Source organism: Cystoisospora suis (assembly GCF_002600585.1).
Source record: "Cystoisospora suis strain Wien I chromosome Unknown contig_31, whole genome shotgun sequence".
NCBI classification, from domain to species: Eukaryota; Apicomplexa; class Conoidasida; order Eucoccidiorida; family Sarcocystidae; genus Cystoisospora; species Cystoisospora suis.
In genome coordinates, this window is record NW_027152833.1 from 48,625 (window position 1) to 66,349 (window position 17,725).

The 17,725-nt window shown below is 50.1% G+C and overlaps 1 protein-coding gene across 1 annotated transcript in view; it reads left to right on the forward strand.

Moving 5' to 3' along the window:
• Positions 1-54: 54 nt before the first annotated feature.
• The window catches only part of CSUI_000087 (srs33), a gene marked incomplete at both ends in the record, with an annotated part of 23,494 nt that continues 5,823 nt past the window's right edge, over positions 55-17,725 (forward strand). The window contains 14 exons of the mRNA XM_068060321.1: positions 55-208; positions 561-1,085; positions 1,586-2,140; positions 2,639-3,677; positions 3,957-4,733; positions 5,207-5,554; positions 6,457-7,198; positions 7,971-8,644; positions 9,054-9,514; positions 10,293-13,345; positions 14,901-14,991; positions 15,768-16,025; positions 16,681-16,858; positions 17,341-17,486. Coding sequence (XP_067927712.1) covers positions 56-208; positions 561-1,085; positions 1,586-2,140; positions 2,639-3,677; positions 3,957-4,733; positions 5,207-5,554; positions 6,457-7,198; positions 7,971-8,644; positions 9,054-9,514; positions 10,293-13,345; positions 14,901-14,991; positions 15,768-16,025; positions 16,681-16,858; positions 17,341-17,486 — 9,000 coding nt within the window. The remainder of the gene's footprint in view (positions 209-560; positions 1,086-1,585; positions 2,141-2,638; positions 3,678-3,956; positions 4,734-5,206; positions 5,555-6,456; positions 7,199-7,970; positions 8,645-9,053; positions 9,515-10,292; positions 13,346-14,900; positions 14,992-15,767; positions 16,026-16,680; positions 16,859-17,340; positions 17,487-17,725) is intronic.

Consider the following 17,725-nt stretch of genomic DNA (forward strand, 5'->3'; position numbering starts at 1 on the left):
GACGCATGTACTTGTTCGGCGACGTCCCCTACTGTCACTCCGGCCCCTGAACAGCGCCTCGACAGGGCAGTCGCCGGCTTCGTCTTCGTGTAACCTGCGTCATTCTCTTCTTCTCTTTCGGGTTGTCTTCCCTACCGAGAAAAGCACGGAGAAAAGGCTCTCTTCATCTTATGGAGGCCGTGGGCTCGTCTGTGGTGCTCTCCTACCGGTACTGCTTGTCACTTTGGAACCTGAAAATTTACTTCAGTCCAGTTTAAGGTGCACTCCTACGCAGTACAAAGGTCTGGGCTGGTCTAGGTACTAGGCATGCGTCTCTGTTTTCCGCGTGGCTGCAGGTTCGGGGCGTCCTTGGCGCTCCATTGTGGACCCGTATGCGTGCGTGTCTGTACCCTATCTCTGCGCCTTCATTCTTCATCAACCCTGTGCCTGGTTAGATTCCTCCTCCTACTACTGACGTCACCTTTCTGTTTTGTAGTGCGTCCCGTTTTAAAGACTCAATGTCCAAGGTTGTCTTGGTCCACGTAAGCGCCTCCTAGGATTCTGTTTGGCTCTCTGTACAGGGTGCCTGCATTGAGCTTCTTCCTTCTTCGTCTGTCGAGAAGCAAAGCCGACAAACCTCAGGGCCGTGCGAGTCTCCCTCGCTGTTCTCCCTTGCCGTCGCCTCGTGTCCGTCTTTTCCCGGCGCATTGGTCGCTGTTTCTTCCTCTTACGGCTTGGACGTGTTCGAGATTACGCTTCCGTCTTCTGATCGGACTGGAAGCTCTGCTGGGTTAGAGGAAGGTGAGCGAGCTGAAGCCACAGATGGCGTAGCTGGATATAAGACTGAGCCTGGGTTCTTGGGAATACGGAAGGTCCGCAGTCATTGTGCCGAGGAACAAGGACGACTTTCAAAGGAGGAAGGCGGCGACGAAAGGGGTGGAGGTAGAGACAGAAGAGCGAGAAGTGGAGCGAAGAAGTTCAACAAGGGAGAAGGAAAGAGACAGAGAAGAGCAAGAGGGAAAGAGCGCTCCTTAAGTCAGGGGAAGAGGGTAACCCATGACGATGGCATTTCTGACATTTGCCCTTGCAGGGGCATCCGTTGTCGGGTGAGCCTTTGAAGCCAAGTTGTTCCGCCGTGAGTTCTGAGGGACATATGCAAAGAAAACGACCTCGTTTGCATCTGAACCTTTCCTCAATGGAGCTCGCATATTTGCTTTTACACACACGAATGTACTTGTTCTAGGTGCAGTACAATGTGCAGGTGTGTGTGTACATATATGTATACTTATGCATAAGACTATACTCCAACTTCGCTACGCGTGTTTACGTCTATGTAGTTCGTATGCATATGCACCGGATGAATGGTCAGAGAGCTGCGGTATACCTGAGACGCACAGCGCACACATGTACATACGTATATATATCCACCTCTTCATTCCCACACACACGCACATCTGTATAGTCATCTTTCTTCTCATACAGGAAGTGCTTCGACCGCATGTAGCGCTACCAGCGTAGGTGCCTGCCAAGGTCTGTGGTCAGTAACTGCGCGTGAGCTACGACTGCATTTCCTGACGTTGCGTTGCCTGCCATCACTTGCCTTCAGCACGTCTGTCATGTTCCGTGGACGTCATCCTTACCGTCGAGCATTCAATCAGCACCGACAGCTTCCTTGTCGCTCTCCGCCGTCTCTCCTCCGCGTGTCCGGATCTTACATCGGCTCTGTGACGGCTTCTGTCCTGCGTTTGAGAACTTTCCCTCTTCTGCTTGCGCCCCGGCCGAAGCTTGTGTTTTTCAAGCAGGACCGACTGGTCGTCCTCTCCCTTGTCCTTCTTGCGGATGGCGGTTAAAGTGGAAAGAGAGTAGTGTCTCATCCTCGTATGCTTCCTTCTTAGGGAGTTCCTCAGCCTCTCCGATATCTCTGCTATCGTCTTCGTCTTCTAGCGTACAGGATTCTTTCGGTTCCTGTCTTCCTTTCTCAAGTGCCGATTCTTCGTCTCCCTACGTCTCCTCTCCGCATCAGTTCCTATGTCGCCTAGACCTCCCTCCAGACGAACACGCATCTTCTCCGGTTCCGGACGGGCGCATTTTATGGCTTCTTTATAACCGTTCTTCAAGTGGTTTCCTGCTCTTTACTATGTCGTCTACGCAGCATGGACAGGTAAATCTTTTTCGTTTACTGGGGACTTATTGCCTCAAGGGGGTCGGCTCGTGCATCGTCCTAACTAAAACTGGTTACAGACAGGGGGTAGGTCTCGGTGTCCTGAGCTGCCTTCTATCTATCTATCTATCTATCTAGGACTCCGTTACCTTGGTACACTTCTCATACATCTTGGAATGACATATGACTTAGAACCCGTGTGTTTTGTGGTTGATGACCCACAACAAGCTCCTCTGTTTGTGTAGACCGGTTCTGCTGGTTCTTTCTCTAGAAAGCACGTGTGTTACACGGTTATTCCGTCTTACGCTTCCTTCTGCAATATCTTTCACCCGCCTTACATGCTCTTTCGTTTCCGTTTTTTCCGTTGGTCTCCGAAGTCGTCTATAGCTTGCTGAGAGAAGAGAAAACGCAAGAAACTATGAGCCAGCTGAGAGAGACTGTGAGGAGACTGGCAATGGAGAGTACATGTCGTGGTCTCTTTACTCTGTTCGCTTGCAGATGGCGTGTGAGGTCCGGTGTCTTTCTGACGTCTGGAGCTTCGGTGACGCGTCGAGGGGTCACGAGGAGAGGCAATCGTCTGAAGGACATCCACACGGAGAACCAGAACCCGTAGTCCGAGATGTGGTTCCCCTTCTATCTCGACGGGAGTCCCGTCGCTGTACACTTGGTTCTTTCTCATCTTCGACTACATGCATTGGTTCAGCTCATCATCCATCCTGTACACTAGGTTCTTGCCGTTGTTCGTCCTCTTTGAGCGCTTCTTTACCTGCTTGCCTTTATCCTCCTTTTGCCAGGGGGGGAGGTATTCCTTCTGCTTCGTCTCGATGTCCCTCGGACTCATCAGGCACGTCAGAGGCACGGACAGTTGTTCCGCCACACGCTTCCAAGAAGAGTTCACGACCCTTTGATAAGTCTCTTGACTGCAAAGACCTTCCCAAAACAGGAAAGCGGAAAGAAATGGAAACTACCGAGGAGAACCGACAGTCAAGTGCCCGGCCCACAACCGGAGAGGACGTATCGTGGTTACTTGTGGCTTTAGTGGAACGTGGAAGTGACTGGCTTCTCCGATTGACATGCCAGAACGTCGGCTTGTCTTCTGAATGTTGGCGTCTCCGAGCGGTGAGGTGTCTGTACACTCGAACTCACCTGACGAATGCAGTTTGCCTTCCAGACATTGTTGTGCCTTCTCGGAGCCTTCCGTGTTTTAGGCCTCCGCCGCAACTGTCCGCCTTTTTACGTCCCCCGACAACAAGCATGAAGTCTAACATCGTTTTCTCTAAAGGAGGTGACTGCGTGGAACACAGCATTGACGTGGGAGGCGCTCAAGCCCTTCAGCTTTGCCCCGGAGACGTTAAGCAATCCATCTGTTTCCCCAAGGAAATTAAGACGTCGTCTTCACTTGTAAACAGTCACTCTACTCTTCCGCCAGGAAAGAATCCATGCCTCCCTTCTCTCATACAGAACGTCGAAGGGTGGGAGATAGTTTATGTTATCGGCGGGCGATGGCCGAAATCTACGCTCTACGAGCTTCGGGCAGGTAGGCCGCATTGATCGCTTTCTCTTCAGTAATATGTCTTCTTTTAACTGGACGGCATTGCAGCTTTTCTACTAGGGGGTCGGTGGAGGCGGCCCTTGCCCGCCTTCACTACGTGACAGTCATCTATACCATAATCTTGTTATTTCGTGGGGGACAGAGAACACAACACCAGGCTCCAGCTGCCGTAGGGTTTCTTTTCTTTCAAACGCTTCTGAGAGAGGGAGCCGCCGCTTTGAAGTGTAGGCTGTGGAAACCTCGCTGTCCTTTTTTTTTCTCTAGGCTACCGACTTTTGTCTTCAGTAGGAGCATCAGATGACCACGCTGTGTTGGACAGTTCATCAAAGGCTGGTGTACCGGCGCACATCCATCAAACCTCGCACGCTTGTCTGGGAGCGTGGTTACTGCCCTTCTCAGCGGAAGAGCGGGACCTGGGGGGCAGGGACCCGGTTCTTGAGAGAAATGAGGGTGAAGGAGGAGTGGAGAGCAAGACGGTGCCCGTGTGGAGATACGAACCGCATGAGGGAAAGCATGTTAGAATAGAGTCTCAAGAGCGAAAGAGCAAAGAGAGTCCTGGAAAGGAGAAGGATACCACCGAGAGAAGGCATAGAGGGTCAGAAGTCGAGAGCCAGTCAAATAGTCATAGAGAAAAACAATCTAGGTTCGGGAGAGAAGGAAGAAGTCTGACTGGAGAGACATCGTTGAAGACGAAGGCTTGGGTGCATCTCGTTGAGACATATGAAGACCGTACAGAACTTTCCTTGTTAGATGAAAATGGAGTCAAAGTCAACAATACACTCGGGAAAGAGGAAATCCTTGTAGAAGACAATGAAAGGAAGATAGAATGCGTTCATCTCATAACTGAGATCGGCGGTACACAAGGGAGCGCGAGGCCAGCACGACATCACAAGGGAGAACAAGAAAAGCCAGAGGGTACAGACACCTTGCCGAGCAAACGGTATTGCAGGTGGAGAGGTCTTTGTCTACGTGCGGACGTCCGAACTCTTTTCATTGAACCTTTCGTTTTGAGTTCTACTAATCTTCAGAGAAGCTGTACAGGTCAGGGCTCAAGAACCGCACAGCTCAATACCCGTTTCATTCACATGGCTTGGTAGATACGTCGTCCGTACAGCGGAGACTCGGTTGCAAGCGCAAATTGTGAACGAGCTGTAGTAATGCGTGTCGCACAGGGGTGGCACGTTCGTGTTGTCGTAGGTTGTTTAGGAAGGACGTGTTCTTATGATGTAGGCCCCGCTATACGTATCTACATGTGTTGTTTGTTTCTTCTTCGGATTTCTGTTTGGATGCACATCCTACCATTTCGTTTTTCCGTGACAGGCTTTTTTGTGGCTGAGCATGCGAAAAGAGTTCATGCGAAGTACTTCGAAGGAGAAGAAAACAGCAGTTCTGTCGCTAGTAGGGGCGAGCGAGTAGGAATTGCTGTACCGGGTCTTCTGGAGAGTTCCTCTGAGTTCCTCTGGCCTTCAAACCGTTGGTGCTCGGGTGTTCTTTTATGCTATACCTCCGTGTAGGCATCATTCAAGTAGTCCGAGACGGCGTGTATGTACACTTCGTTGGCTCCGTCTCAGCCAGCCTGTGGTGGTCGGTGGGACAACTCCGCGTTCTCTTTACCGACTTCGAAGACATTGACAGTTCCCACGTTTCCGCCTCACGTCTCTCTTTCTCTCGGGAGGTACTCAGTAACTTTGTAGGAGACACTTCCTCTTCGGAGGGACACTGCGGTGGCAGTCCTACGCGAGAGACTCAGTCGAACGGCCCGAGAGGAGAGCGCTTTTTAAGTTCCTTGTCTGGAGAGAAGGAGTTTCTCTTAAGTGGTGGCGGCACAGGAATAAGGCTGTGGTTACTCACGTCCATAGGAGGTGAGGATCCGTACATTTCTATACTAGTCTGTACATCCCTTTGCCGGGATCCTTCGATTTCTCGCATGAGGCTATGCCTCGCATGAGGCTATGTCTGGCCGTCTCCGCCTATGCACGTACACCCCGGTTTCCTACATATATCTCTCTAGATTACTTTGCTCAGTTTCTCATATAGATCTCTCTATACACTTACTCGGGTGCCGAAGTGAGACTACGGCGTCTTGATTCGTGAAGGTGGAGTCCATAAACTCCACATCGTTTCTTTGTCACTCCCGGGAAATTCGGGTCTGTAGAATTGCTCTGCGAACTAGATTGGAACCGTCCTCAGTAGGTGCATGATTTCCTGCGTATTGGTTGCGTTGGTCTCGGCGAAAAACTGCATCTTCAAACAGATATGGCGTTTTCTTTGAAGGGATCCACGTCAGTTTCATGGTGGTCCTTCGGCTCATACCTCAGATACTGCATAGAGAATGAAAAGGCAAAGAAGGAAGACGTCATAAAAGATGTCGGCTGAGAGTTTGCTCCCCGGAGTGTCATGAAGCCTGTCTCCCCCATGCTGCTTTGTCCTACTATAACGTCAAGGAGGCCCTCTTCACTACAAAGGAAGTTGACTATCACGGAGTCGTGGACGTAGATTGGTGTCTACTCGTACTAGTAGTAGTACCACGTAGTGGATGCTCTGTAGATCATTGAGTTTTACTAGAAGACTACGACTGTTATATGCACACACACGTGCGTATTGGTACATGTACACACACAGACGCATATACGTACACACTCACACGTATGCACACATACATACGTGTGCATATCTGTCTCCATATCACTCAAGGCACGAAAACAAGATTGGCGGTTTATCGTGTAATGTCTCCGTTTGTCTTCATTCTGCGCTGGTATCTCAGACTTGTTCACATTCCGGCTGAGGTGCACAGATACCTCAGTTGCCTTGGTCCCAATTCCGTATCTTCGCTTGGCGCAGTACCTCAAGTCCACCTCTTCTGACCAAGGTGCGAGCTCTTTTCTCGGGAACTCTCCATACAGGGTCAAAGGTAACGCCGCCGTGCTGGCCTCCTCTTCTTCGTTTCCATCAGAAGAGAATCTTGCATCCAATCCAAAAGGAAGTGCAGTCGCCTCTGGGCTTCTTCTACTGCTTCAACAAAAGATGAAGTTCTCTCTCATTACGGTTGTTATTGTTGCTCCATGTCCTTCCCTCGTAGTAGACAACGTATTGTCTCCTAAACAGCCTGGAGACAGGGGCGTTTCACCACCCGTCATATCTAACGGGGTGACGCTGTCATCGATCGCTGCCGAGACCGTATGGAGAGAGGGAGAGACTGACATTTCCTCCAGTTTTGTAGAGAAGAAACGAAGGATTCTTGCCAAGTCTGCATGTAAAGGACACGCAACGACGAGGACTGAAGTGTATGTCTGGGGGATTGCTTATGACAGTGGGTATCTTTTCCTTCAAATGGATGTTGATGATACCTATCAACAAGGCTGGCATGGCGACAAGGAGGAAAAGGATCACCGAGACAAGGGTACAGACGCCTCGGAGGTGAAGACTTCTATCAGGAAAGATTTGAAAGCTAACAGCTGCGTATGGGTTGGGTGTATGGGGCCTCAGCGTGTCGTCCATTCGATGAGGTAAGTTAGACAAGAAACAGAAGAACAACAGAGTATGGATGCATATGAAAAATGACTGTGGTGGAATTACATGGTCTCGCAGAAATAGAATCTTTTTCCGAGGACTTCACCTGTGTCGACACAGCAGGGAAACCTTGCAGCCAAAGAAGAAGTGTGTACCTACATTGTCCAACTGTAGCTACCGTGTGATTTTATCTATCGCTAACAAGCATATGGGCTTTCCCTCTCTTTCAGGTCATTGACCTCCCTTGAAGAAGGTGAATGTATTACTCCTGCTTCCCTGTCGACTTAGTAGACCCTGCCATAACAACATGTGAACTATTCTCCTCCTGTCATCTGCAGCACTCTTTTCAGTTGGGTGTCCTTTCTTCGGGAAGCGGGGCGGAATCTGTAGACTGACTTACGTCTATACCGGATGTCATAGTAAGCACGTGCGTTTGTCAAGTTTGACTCGTACGTTCTGGAGGTTTTCCCTGTGTCTCCAGGGCGCGAAAGAAAAGTTCTCAGAGTGCTGTCTCTCCTTCCTGTTCCTCCACTTCATAGCAGCGAGCACAGCAGAGCAAAGGAAGGGGGAGAGCTATGGGGGGGGATTTCGCTGCGTGACTTCGTATGCATGCGGTTGTTCGTGAAATGGCTTTGTATGGACAGGCTAGCTTGGCAGAGCACTGTACACACTCCATAAGTACACTAGGACGCTCTGAATGTTTCTTGCTGGCTTTTTGGGTGAGTGCTCCGAGTGTTTGTGTTTTTGCAATCAACTTTTTCTGTACAGCGTCTGCGGATCCCATCTCATTGTCGGCACTCGTGAGGGGGTACTCTTGGCTTATTCGCTTGAATCTCTTCTCGATTCTTCTTGCTCTTCTTCCGAAGACCCGGCCGCCGACCTCTCGCCCAGTGAAGACACCAGAACATCGATTTATTCTTCTGGCCTCCCGTTGTTTCTTGATCTGCCTTCCCCTGTTTGGACGTGCCAGGTGGGTGTCCTGCCTCTCTTCCTTTCACCGATTAAACGGGTACGGGGGCAGAGGCGTGAAAAAGACATCACACCGGGTGCGGCTGCGCTAACTGATTACGGTGGATGTTTGGTGAGACACGGTGTCTGGGGGGGAAAACTTCAGACAGGTTCTGGAGAATGGTTTCTTCTTTCCGTCGGACACGAGGAAGAAGACTCTAGGGTGGGTGACCTCTCACTGAATAACTACATCGGTACTCCCTCTAGTACCATAGGGAAAGACGCAGGAGAAGGTGAAGGCGGAACTGCTTCAAACCAAGGAGGTCTTGAGGTATTCAACAAGGCCGGTCTCGAGGAAAAGCATCTTGGAGAGAGAGCATCGCATAGGGGACGAGGAGAGTACTCGAAGGATGTGAGAGAACCATCCAGTCTTAACCCGGTGCTTGACGGCACGGCTTTGTCACCCATACTAGGGGGGACCGCACGAACCAAGAGTAAGTCTTAATATAGTGGGCTCGTACTCTTTCTCGCTTGACTTGTGCACTTTAGGTGTGGCATCCAGAGTCGCCGCGCAGCAGGAGGAGGGTTGGGACTGAACCACCAATGCATGCACTCAGGGCTAGTTATATTTATTCTCGCGTAAGCATACTTTCCATAGTTTTTTGGGTGCTCTTGTCTGTAGTGTTTTGTTGCTCTCTTTCTCTCTACCTAGGATTAGCTTCGAGCGTTTGTCATAGCTTCTGCTGTGTCACGTTGTCTCACTTCCCTCTCTTTGTGGATTTCAACTTACTCGTCCGTCCTCGTGTCTTTCCTTGACCTTCGGGCTTCTTGTGCACAAAACTAGAAGAAACTGTTGACATGAAAATGGAGCATTTGTTCTCTTTTGACTGTCTCTTTTTTCAGACACGCACACGGGCCCCTTTTCATCTGCGTCTGTCTCTTCCACACTCCCTTGCACCTTCCGTTGTCTCCCTCTCGTCAGTCACCCTGTCTATACCCCGGCTAGCTCACTCGTTTACAGGCCTCGACGGCCTCCTTCTCCTTCTGCATCATGTTCGTCCGCTTATGGCGCTTCTTCTTGTGACATTTCTAGTTGCTCTGCCTCATGCTCTTCTGTCTCTTTCCTGCCCCAACAACCGCGTCCGAGCGAGGCGTTGTCGGCAGTGGCCTGGATTGAGGAGGACGTGGAGGAAGACAGGGAGGGCGGGACATTACCTCTGACTAATAGTAGGGCTAGACATGTAGAAAACCGTAGACGAGAGAAGGGAAACAGTCCTGTTTTACGCATGTTATGCTTCTATCCGGCATCATACTCCAGCCCCCGTGCTCTTTGGGACGTCGAGACCGCCAGTGGAATGCATGTGGTAAGCACCTCGGGAAGGGTCTTCATCCATACGGCGGTACTTGGTGATTCAAGCACTGCGAACCTATCAAGCTTGTGTACATGCGTCATCGCAGGCACTTACCGACGACACACTGGGCTTCTCTCAGACGAGAAGAGCGTCTACAGACAACTTGTGCACTATGATGAGTCATACGCATGTATGAGTATAGGTTTGTAGTCATGGGGATGTGTACGTGGGTGTATTCCACACATGGATGCGTGTACTCACTCTATGGATGTATCTCTACGCTTGCAAGAGTTCGTATCATATTGATGTCTGTTTTGGATGGAAGCGAGCGAGTGTACGAAAGTCTTGAATCAAGGGTGTCTCTGCTGAGGACGTTGAGACGTGGCCTCCGGTTTGTCGTATCTTATCCCCACGAGCTTCAAAGTGATTTCTCGGCGGTCTATGTCGTCAGCCTACATTCGACGACACGAATGGTATCGCCCACTTCAATGTGTATTCTGCTTTTCTTCTGCATTTCAGTCGCGAAAACCTGGAAGTCGCTTCACCCATATAGAGTGCCTCACACTTTTTTCTTTCAAACCATGCCAGCGTATCAGCTTTTATATGGCCGAACTGCGAATGGCTCATCAAAACAGTTACAGTTTATCTGATGGTCTGTAAAGCCCTGTGGCCGTATACTACATGTGTTTGGGTAGATGTAGTTGGAATATAACGCCAAGGCGTATCATGTGAACATCGGAGCAAGAGTTGATTCTTTTTGTTGTGCAACTTTCCGTGTCTTTTGTCGCAGACTCATGCGGTGCAACTCCCGTTTATAGCGAACCTCATAGCAGTCCATCCGCGTAGTCATCTGTTCGCCTTTGTTGGGCGTACAACTTCTTCTCCTGCAACGGCGTTTTCCTGCTTTCACTCATCTGTGGACTCCACTCACTGGCGACAGCGGCCAGGAGGAGGTACAAGCCCTGGGGGATGTGGACTATTCGTCTGCGGCAACCTTTCTGCTTCAACTCCCTCTGTGGACTCAGGGGTCATCTCTTCTCCGCCCTCTGTCCTGTTTGCTGGATCTCACTCTTCGTCTCCTTCTATTCTTTCACAAAGCGTTGTGAGTGGTCTGGCTAAGTCACGCAGAACCGCCGAGAGTTCGCACGGGGAACGTATTGGTGTTGATTTTAGTCTCCTGGAGGCTGTCACCCTCGCAGAAGTCTCAGATCTGCCGTATGCGAGAGATCTGACGGTACTTTCTTCATGGCGAGGGGACGTTTTTGTTAAACAGGAGGGACGCATGTTTGCATCTCTCAAACTCGGTTCCCCCCCAGAGAGAGGTTCTCCGTTGACAACATCGTGGGTGAAATTACCACCATCCCCTTTTTCTTCTGAGGTGCGGGCTGAAGTTCGCGGTCATGTCCAACCGCAGTGCGTCTGTTTCTGGCAGCCAGTGCTTTTTGATGTTTCGTCTTCTTCTCTGGAGACGTCTAGAGAGTATTCGAACGGTGTAGAAAGAAAAGCGGCGAAGACTTGCAGTCGACACGGATTGGGCAGCCGCTACAGGGTATCATCTTCTCCTTTTTTAGTCTCTCTTTCACCTTCAGAGAGGCTCAAGTTACGAAGGTGTTTACGGACTCTCCTTCCTCATCTTCATCGTGATGGTCCGACGCTGTCTCGCCGTGATCTACGTCTTCTTATTCGTCTTCTTGGGAAGTCCAGGTGTCTGCGCAGATGGTGTGAGTATTCACAGAGCCCTTCTTCCGGTCCGTGTCGTAGGAACCCTCTCTCAGCTCTTTGGTTTGCTTCTCCGGGCGTTCTCGCCGGCCAGAGTCTCCGGCGACGACTTGCCACTACTCTTGCTGCCGCCCCGAGCTCTGAATGGAGAGCTGAGGACATGCGCAGCGCTTCTGTTCGGAGACTCCGGCAGGCTGAGCATTTAGTTCAGGACCGACTGGAATTCTGCCGCTTAGAGGAAAGAAGACGAAGTTTACAGCGAGAATTTTTCCGGGAAGAAGCGAGACAGCACAGAGCCTTGAGAAGAAGAATTTCCCTTCGTGAACAAGCACGGCTCCAGTCGGTACAACAACGAGAGAATCAAAGAGAACCTGTAGAGGGAGAGTCAGCCCGAGAGGATGGACCGTCTGACCAACAGGGAACAGGACAAGAGATTCGAGAGGAGACCGGGAGAACTTCGTTGTCTGGCAGGCCGGTTGATGCACAAACAGTGACACAGGAAGGGATGTCAATACCTCAGAGAGCCAGAAACGGAGGAAGAAGCTCACCACACAGTGCAGGACCTTCCCGCTCTTCAACAGGTGACGCAGAGCCAGGTGGTGCCCCATGCTCTTTTGTTGGGGAGAGAGAAGAAGAAAGAGTTAGTACAGCTAATCGATCTCAAGGAGGTGGACCAGAGGAGGTAGAAGAAGAAGAAGCTTCTAGTGTCTCTGGAACAGGGCAGCCCGATTCGACTGTACATTCAGCCGGAGCAGGGGTTCCGATTCAAGGCTCAGAGCAAAGGATTGATCAGGTCACCATCGAAGATGCTACAGAGGTGGAGACTGAGATGATGAATGGTGGTAGAGAGGGGGAAGGACAAGGGCACGGCGATGCGGAGGTGAACATAAGAGCTTCTGGGGCCGAGGAGTCATTCTCTGCTAGTATTTCTCGCGATGAGGAAATGCATGATGGCTTTTATTCTGCGCGAGAAGGAGAGGAGGAAGAAGAGGATGGTGAGGGATCTTCTTTGAATCGTGAGCAAACCGGTTCTCGCCAGTTAAGTGGAGACCAAGCAGGCAACACAAGAGAAGGGGATGGAGACAGGGACGAACGGTGGGGCTGGCTGGAAATCACCGCATTAGCTGCTGACTCAGGTGAATGCGCTTCAGGGGAGCGAGAACACAGATTGCAGAGAGCGGAACTCGAACAGCTCCTCTCCGAAATTCGTGAAAAACTAAGACATGCAGAAGAGGAGGCGAAAGATGAAATAGAAGCGAGAGACGTAGGAATTCAAGAAGAAGAAGAAGTGAAAGACGAGACGAAGAAGCAAGGAGACAAGGAGAAGCAGGAAAGTGGAGAGGTTGAATTCTCTGTCGACTTCAGTAGAGGAGAACACGGCATCTATGAAGAACCACCTCAGAGTGCGCTCTTAGTAGTTGTTGGAGGGCGTTGTCACGGTGACTTCCTTATGCACTCCAATAGTGACGCACATAGAGGAACGCAAGGACGAGAAGCGTTTAAATCCAGTAAGTCGTGTGAGCCCTCGGACAGGAGAGAAGCACTGAGGGAAGACTCATCCGCCCACAGGGAAGCTGACGTGACCTCATCTTTCGTAGATGTCCGCAATGAAGAACAGGCACTTCCAAGTGAGCTAGGATGTCTTTCTCCAGACTCAGCCTTTTCTTCCGCGTCTTCAGTCTTTCCTTTCTCGCAACACAGGGGGTGCCTTGTACTCTTTCAGGTCAATCAAGGGGGCTCATGGAGAAACGGAGAAGACGTGGAGATCCGAACAGCAGGTAAGGAGAAAGTAAGGCAAGAAGACATGACAAGAGAAGCTGGTAGTGGAGAACTAAGAGGATGGAGGAGCGTGGAAGAAAGGCGACCAAAGGAGAACGCCATCGAGATTACAGGAGGATCTGAGGAAGTAAGAGTGAACAAGGCTCTTCAGGCTGGAGACAGTGAGGGGAAGTCTGACACTGCGGGGCTTGTGAAGGTGCTCAGCAGACATCGTACAGAAGGAGAGGGGGATATGGCGATCATTCCGGAAGGCCTCCACAGAGAAGGCGAAAACGTAGACGAGCGAAAGGTGGAACGGTGTGCGTCCGACAAGGGCAAGGGAATCTTTCAACAGAATGAAGTGATGTAAGAGCTGTAATGGCAGAAATACAAAGACCGTCTTACACGTATATAGACAGGGTCACCAGAAGCACTGGATGCATATGCGTGTTTGTTTATCTAGGATTAGTTCTATGTACCTATGTTGCTTCTGCGACGATGGAGAGGCGAAGATGTGTGGCATGAGCTTTCTCGTGGCTGATCGCTCCCTTCACTAATACATACGATGCCCTGACGTACGCACAGGTACATATATACATATCCTCTGATTCGGGTAGGCTTTCTATAGGCGTGCCACATACGCATATACAGATGTGTTTTGGACGACACTTGTAGGCGAGTTTCACGTGTTCGACTGAGATGATCCTTGCTGTCTTGCGTTGGGTGTGAGTGCCCACTGGATCGGTACCTTCTTGTCTATTATTTCGCTGTTGCTGAACACCAGCTCCAGCAACCCACTTTTTGTATGGTACCTACGGTTCTTCCGACTGGGACTCCACCCTAGGCGTGTATAGCCGTGTATACAGCGTGGATCCTTCCGTTCGCGCTGTCGGTGTTCAGAAGCAGAGGGAAAAGAAAGGAGTGGTTTTTTTGCCGACACACGTCTTCGCATGTCGGCTGTTACGCATAGGTGTTTACATCTAGTATATATCGAAGCGGGTAAACATGTGCATGCAAGGTGCCTACAAGTCAAGGTGCGTTCACCAGTCCCTTGCGATGGAGTGAGCGTGAGGTTGACCAGGGTATACGTGGAGGTATGCCTTACATCGTAGTGTCAGTATAAGCGTCCAACCGCACACAGATGTAGATTCGTATACACTTGTCTCTACGCACTAATGTGCGTTCTACGGGTTCGTCCGCTTCATGAAAGGAGAAATACACGCAGCTCGGCATCATGCTCAACACTTCTGGGGCTCAAAGTGCACAGAGGAGCTACAGGATGCAACAACAAGTTTTTCCGATCTTGTGCGGTTCTTGTTGTCTTTCTTCTCGTCTTTCGCCTCCTCTTTCTTTCTAAAGAGAGGAAAAAAGATGAACGGAGGCAGGATGTGTTGATGACTCCGAAGACCCGCAGAGTTCGAGTCGCGTTTGCTCTGAGGCGATATAGCAAAGACAGCTTTGTTGCCAGAACAGCATCCGCACAGATACCCACTCACTGTACCTCTTTCGCATGTCTGCTTGTTCATACGCATGTATACATTATCATACGTGTATGGAAACATCCCCGTTCCAGTCTATCTATCTATCTATGTCTAAGTGTGCTGTCTGCAGGAAAATACCCAGACATATAACCGATCTATCCCTGTGTGCATACCATATTAGGAGGCTTCTGGTTCTCGTTCGCTCAACTTTCTTTTCTGCCTACTCTCGTCTCGTATCCTCACTCGCATGGCTTTCTGCTCGAAAGTAGAGCCTCAACAGTCCGTGTGTGAATGAACGAGGGGTCTCCAAGTTCATTCTATGTGAAATGACACAAAGCGGAATATCCGCCAGCAGCAGAGCCAGTCATTCTGACCTATGCTATCATCAGCTCAACTTCATGTCTCCCCCCCTCTGCTTTGCCTTTGCCAATGAAATACAGCGTCGACCAGGGAGATCACGATAGCGGAGTACTCACAGCTCTCTGCGTTCATCTACTTCCTTTCCCCGTTGAGGCGGTGGTCCCTTTCTTGGTAAGGCACGTCAAAGAGACACGAAAACTCCTAGGGAGCCTTCAACCTTCTCTGCCCCGTCTTCTCTTCACTATACATTGCTGTATATATATATATATATACATATCGGTAGGTGTACTGCAGAAGGAGTTACAGGGACGTTTCTCTGTAACTCCTTTCGATGTGGATTTGTGTAAGAAGACTTCAGATGCCATCTTTGTCCTATGAAGTCGTTCTCTCTTAGTGAGACCTCTGGCGCCCGCTTTTACTACTTACGTTGGAGAAGTTTCCCTAAACAATCTGCATGGTGTCACACCAGATCTAAGGTGGAATTGTCCGTCAATACATACTTTTTACAAAACCTCAAGATTGTGATGGAGCAAGCGTGTTTGTTTTGCCTCTCTCTTTCTGTATTCTTATCTCTTCCTGATAGAGAATGCGTACTCCATATGTATACAAACATGCCATAGCATGAGCGTATGTGATGTATGCATGCCATATCATTTTGTCCTTTACCGACTCACGTTCACTTGACGCGCATATATCTCACCGAGATCAAGTCTGCAGGAGGACGAGTTTGTGAAGAGGTTCGAGGCACACTCGAACCAACTCCAAAGAAGCTTCTTATCTCTTTCTTCCCGCGGGGACGAGGAAAGAAACGTTGTATGGAGAACGTATGTTTCTTTCGCCTGCGTGTCGGAGGCTCTTTATATCCTCTGCAGTGTATATACAGTGACATTATCCAGTCTTTCCTTTTCTTCGTTTGAACGTGCTTGTACTTGTGGTGATGTGCACAGGGAGGGCGATTTCTAGCTGTTGGTGGAGGTGCCACCGTTGCCTTACTAGAATTGACTCCACTCTTTCATATCTACGACAGCCCGCCTGCAGTCGGACAAGAGGAAGAAGAGACACGGCAGGGTAACCGAGAAGACCACATGAAGTGCGAGACGACTAGGAAAACTTTGCAGAGCAGGAAGCACAAACGCCGGAGGAAGGGATGCCGATGGAGTGTTAGTACTGTCGCAACGTTCACTTTGGGCGATCGGCATGGCTCTGTAAGCTTAGTCGAGTCACACTCGATTTTTCAGAAGTCGATTTAGCCGTTGCATTCTCTCGTCCCTCCCTTCCCCGTTCGTGTGTGTGACCCCACCGCGTACAGGTGTGCGATTGTGTTTTACTTCCATTCTTCTCACTATTGTGGCCGTTATATCTTCTGGGGTCGCGTCCATCTAATCTCTTTCTCTCAGTTTACTGACGTTGTTCCGCGTGAAGTTTTTGTATTGTCTTACCTGCAAATGAGGGACTCGCTCCTTGTATTGCAGTGTTTCTACTAACATCCTCTCTCTCTGCCTCAGCGAAAAGCCAAGTGTATAGAAGCTTTCTTTGTGAACGGACAGGGCGTGTACGGATTGTGTGTCCCTCTTTGTGAAGGATGATGTGGGTAGGCGGAGGCTCTGAAGCTAACGGATCTTCAGCAAGTCACAGCCATCCTCATATCACATCTTCTCTCACTGACGATTCTCAGGTCCCGTTTTTCTATTACTGTGTGATATATCACCGTCATACATATCTCCATGTTGGTAACTTCGAATAGAAAAACGGAAGTTGTTTTGCTCTTCGCCCTGTCCCTCCCGCTCTGTTTCATCTTCTTCCTTCCTTCGCCCGAGAAAACCACACACCGGACTTTTCTCTCTTTGTCGCGCCTCTCAGCGAGTATCAGGCCTTTCAGTCTCTCCTCTTGACGACCATCTTCTCACTGTAACGATGGAAAGCTCCTTGAGTGAACACAGTTGTGGTAGAATGCTCCTGCTTCGTTGGGACGAGGGTAGCCAACAACTCTTGGGTGTCGCTGCAGGTGAAGATGAGGAGAGTCGAGGATATCAAACAGGTAGGTAGGGAGAGGGTGTCTGAGAAAACTGTCCCGGTAGAGAAAGACACTCCTGAAAACTACCCATGCGCGGTCCATCGTCATCACCTTTCAGCGAGGAAGCGCAAGCACAAGGTTGTAGGAGTAGGACAGTCCAGCGAAGACAGTTCAACTCTATAGCAATAGTCGTCAAGATAGATACGACTTACTGTAAGTCAGTGCAGTCAAAAGGAGATAGGGCTGGCGGGGTCGCCCGTATCTATAAGGATACAAGGATAACACGTAGCAAGTCATACTACCGCTTAAATCAGTCGACTCGGTAGGGTTCATGCAGTAGATGCCACGTTTCTCATTAGCAGGAGTGCTAGTTCAAGCAGAAGAGCATGGAGGATTGTCGTATCACCTGCGTTTGTGTATAGATCCACCCCTGCGTGCCTTCTCTTGCGTTCGGCATGAACAGGTTCATCCAGATCACTGTCTGTGCGCCTGCGTCTCTTTGGCAGCTGGAGTAACAGTGCTGGGAGGTGGAGGAGTCAGGGATGATGAGAAGGTAGTGCGTAGTTATGAGGTTGCCGTACTAGGATCTGCCGCTTCAAGCCCTGCCGTCTCAGTTGTGAGCCTCAGCCCCGGGACAGGATCGTTTGAACCAGTAAGGACAGAGGGAGACTCGTAGCTGTGTTTTCTTCACTAAAGGAACGACACATGTCCACCCTCTCTTCTATGTGTACAAGCCTGACTGGTTCCAAGTCACTATGGATGAAGATGTTGTGCGATGGGTCTTCGTGCTGGAAGACTTTCCTAGTATTTTGTTCCGTAGTGCTCTTCGGCGGGGGCACTGGTGGAGGTTCCCATTCTCAGGCACGCGTCCACTATCTATCTATCTATCTA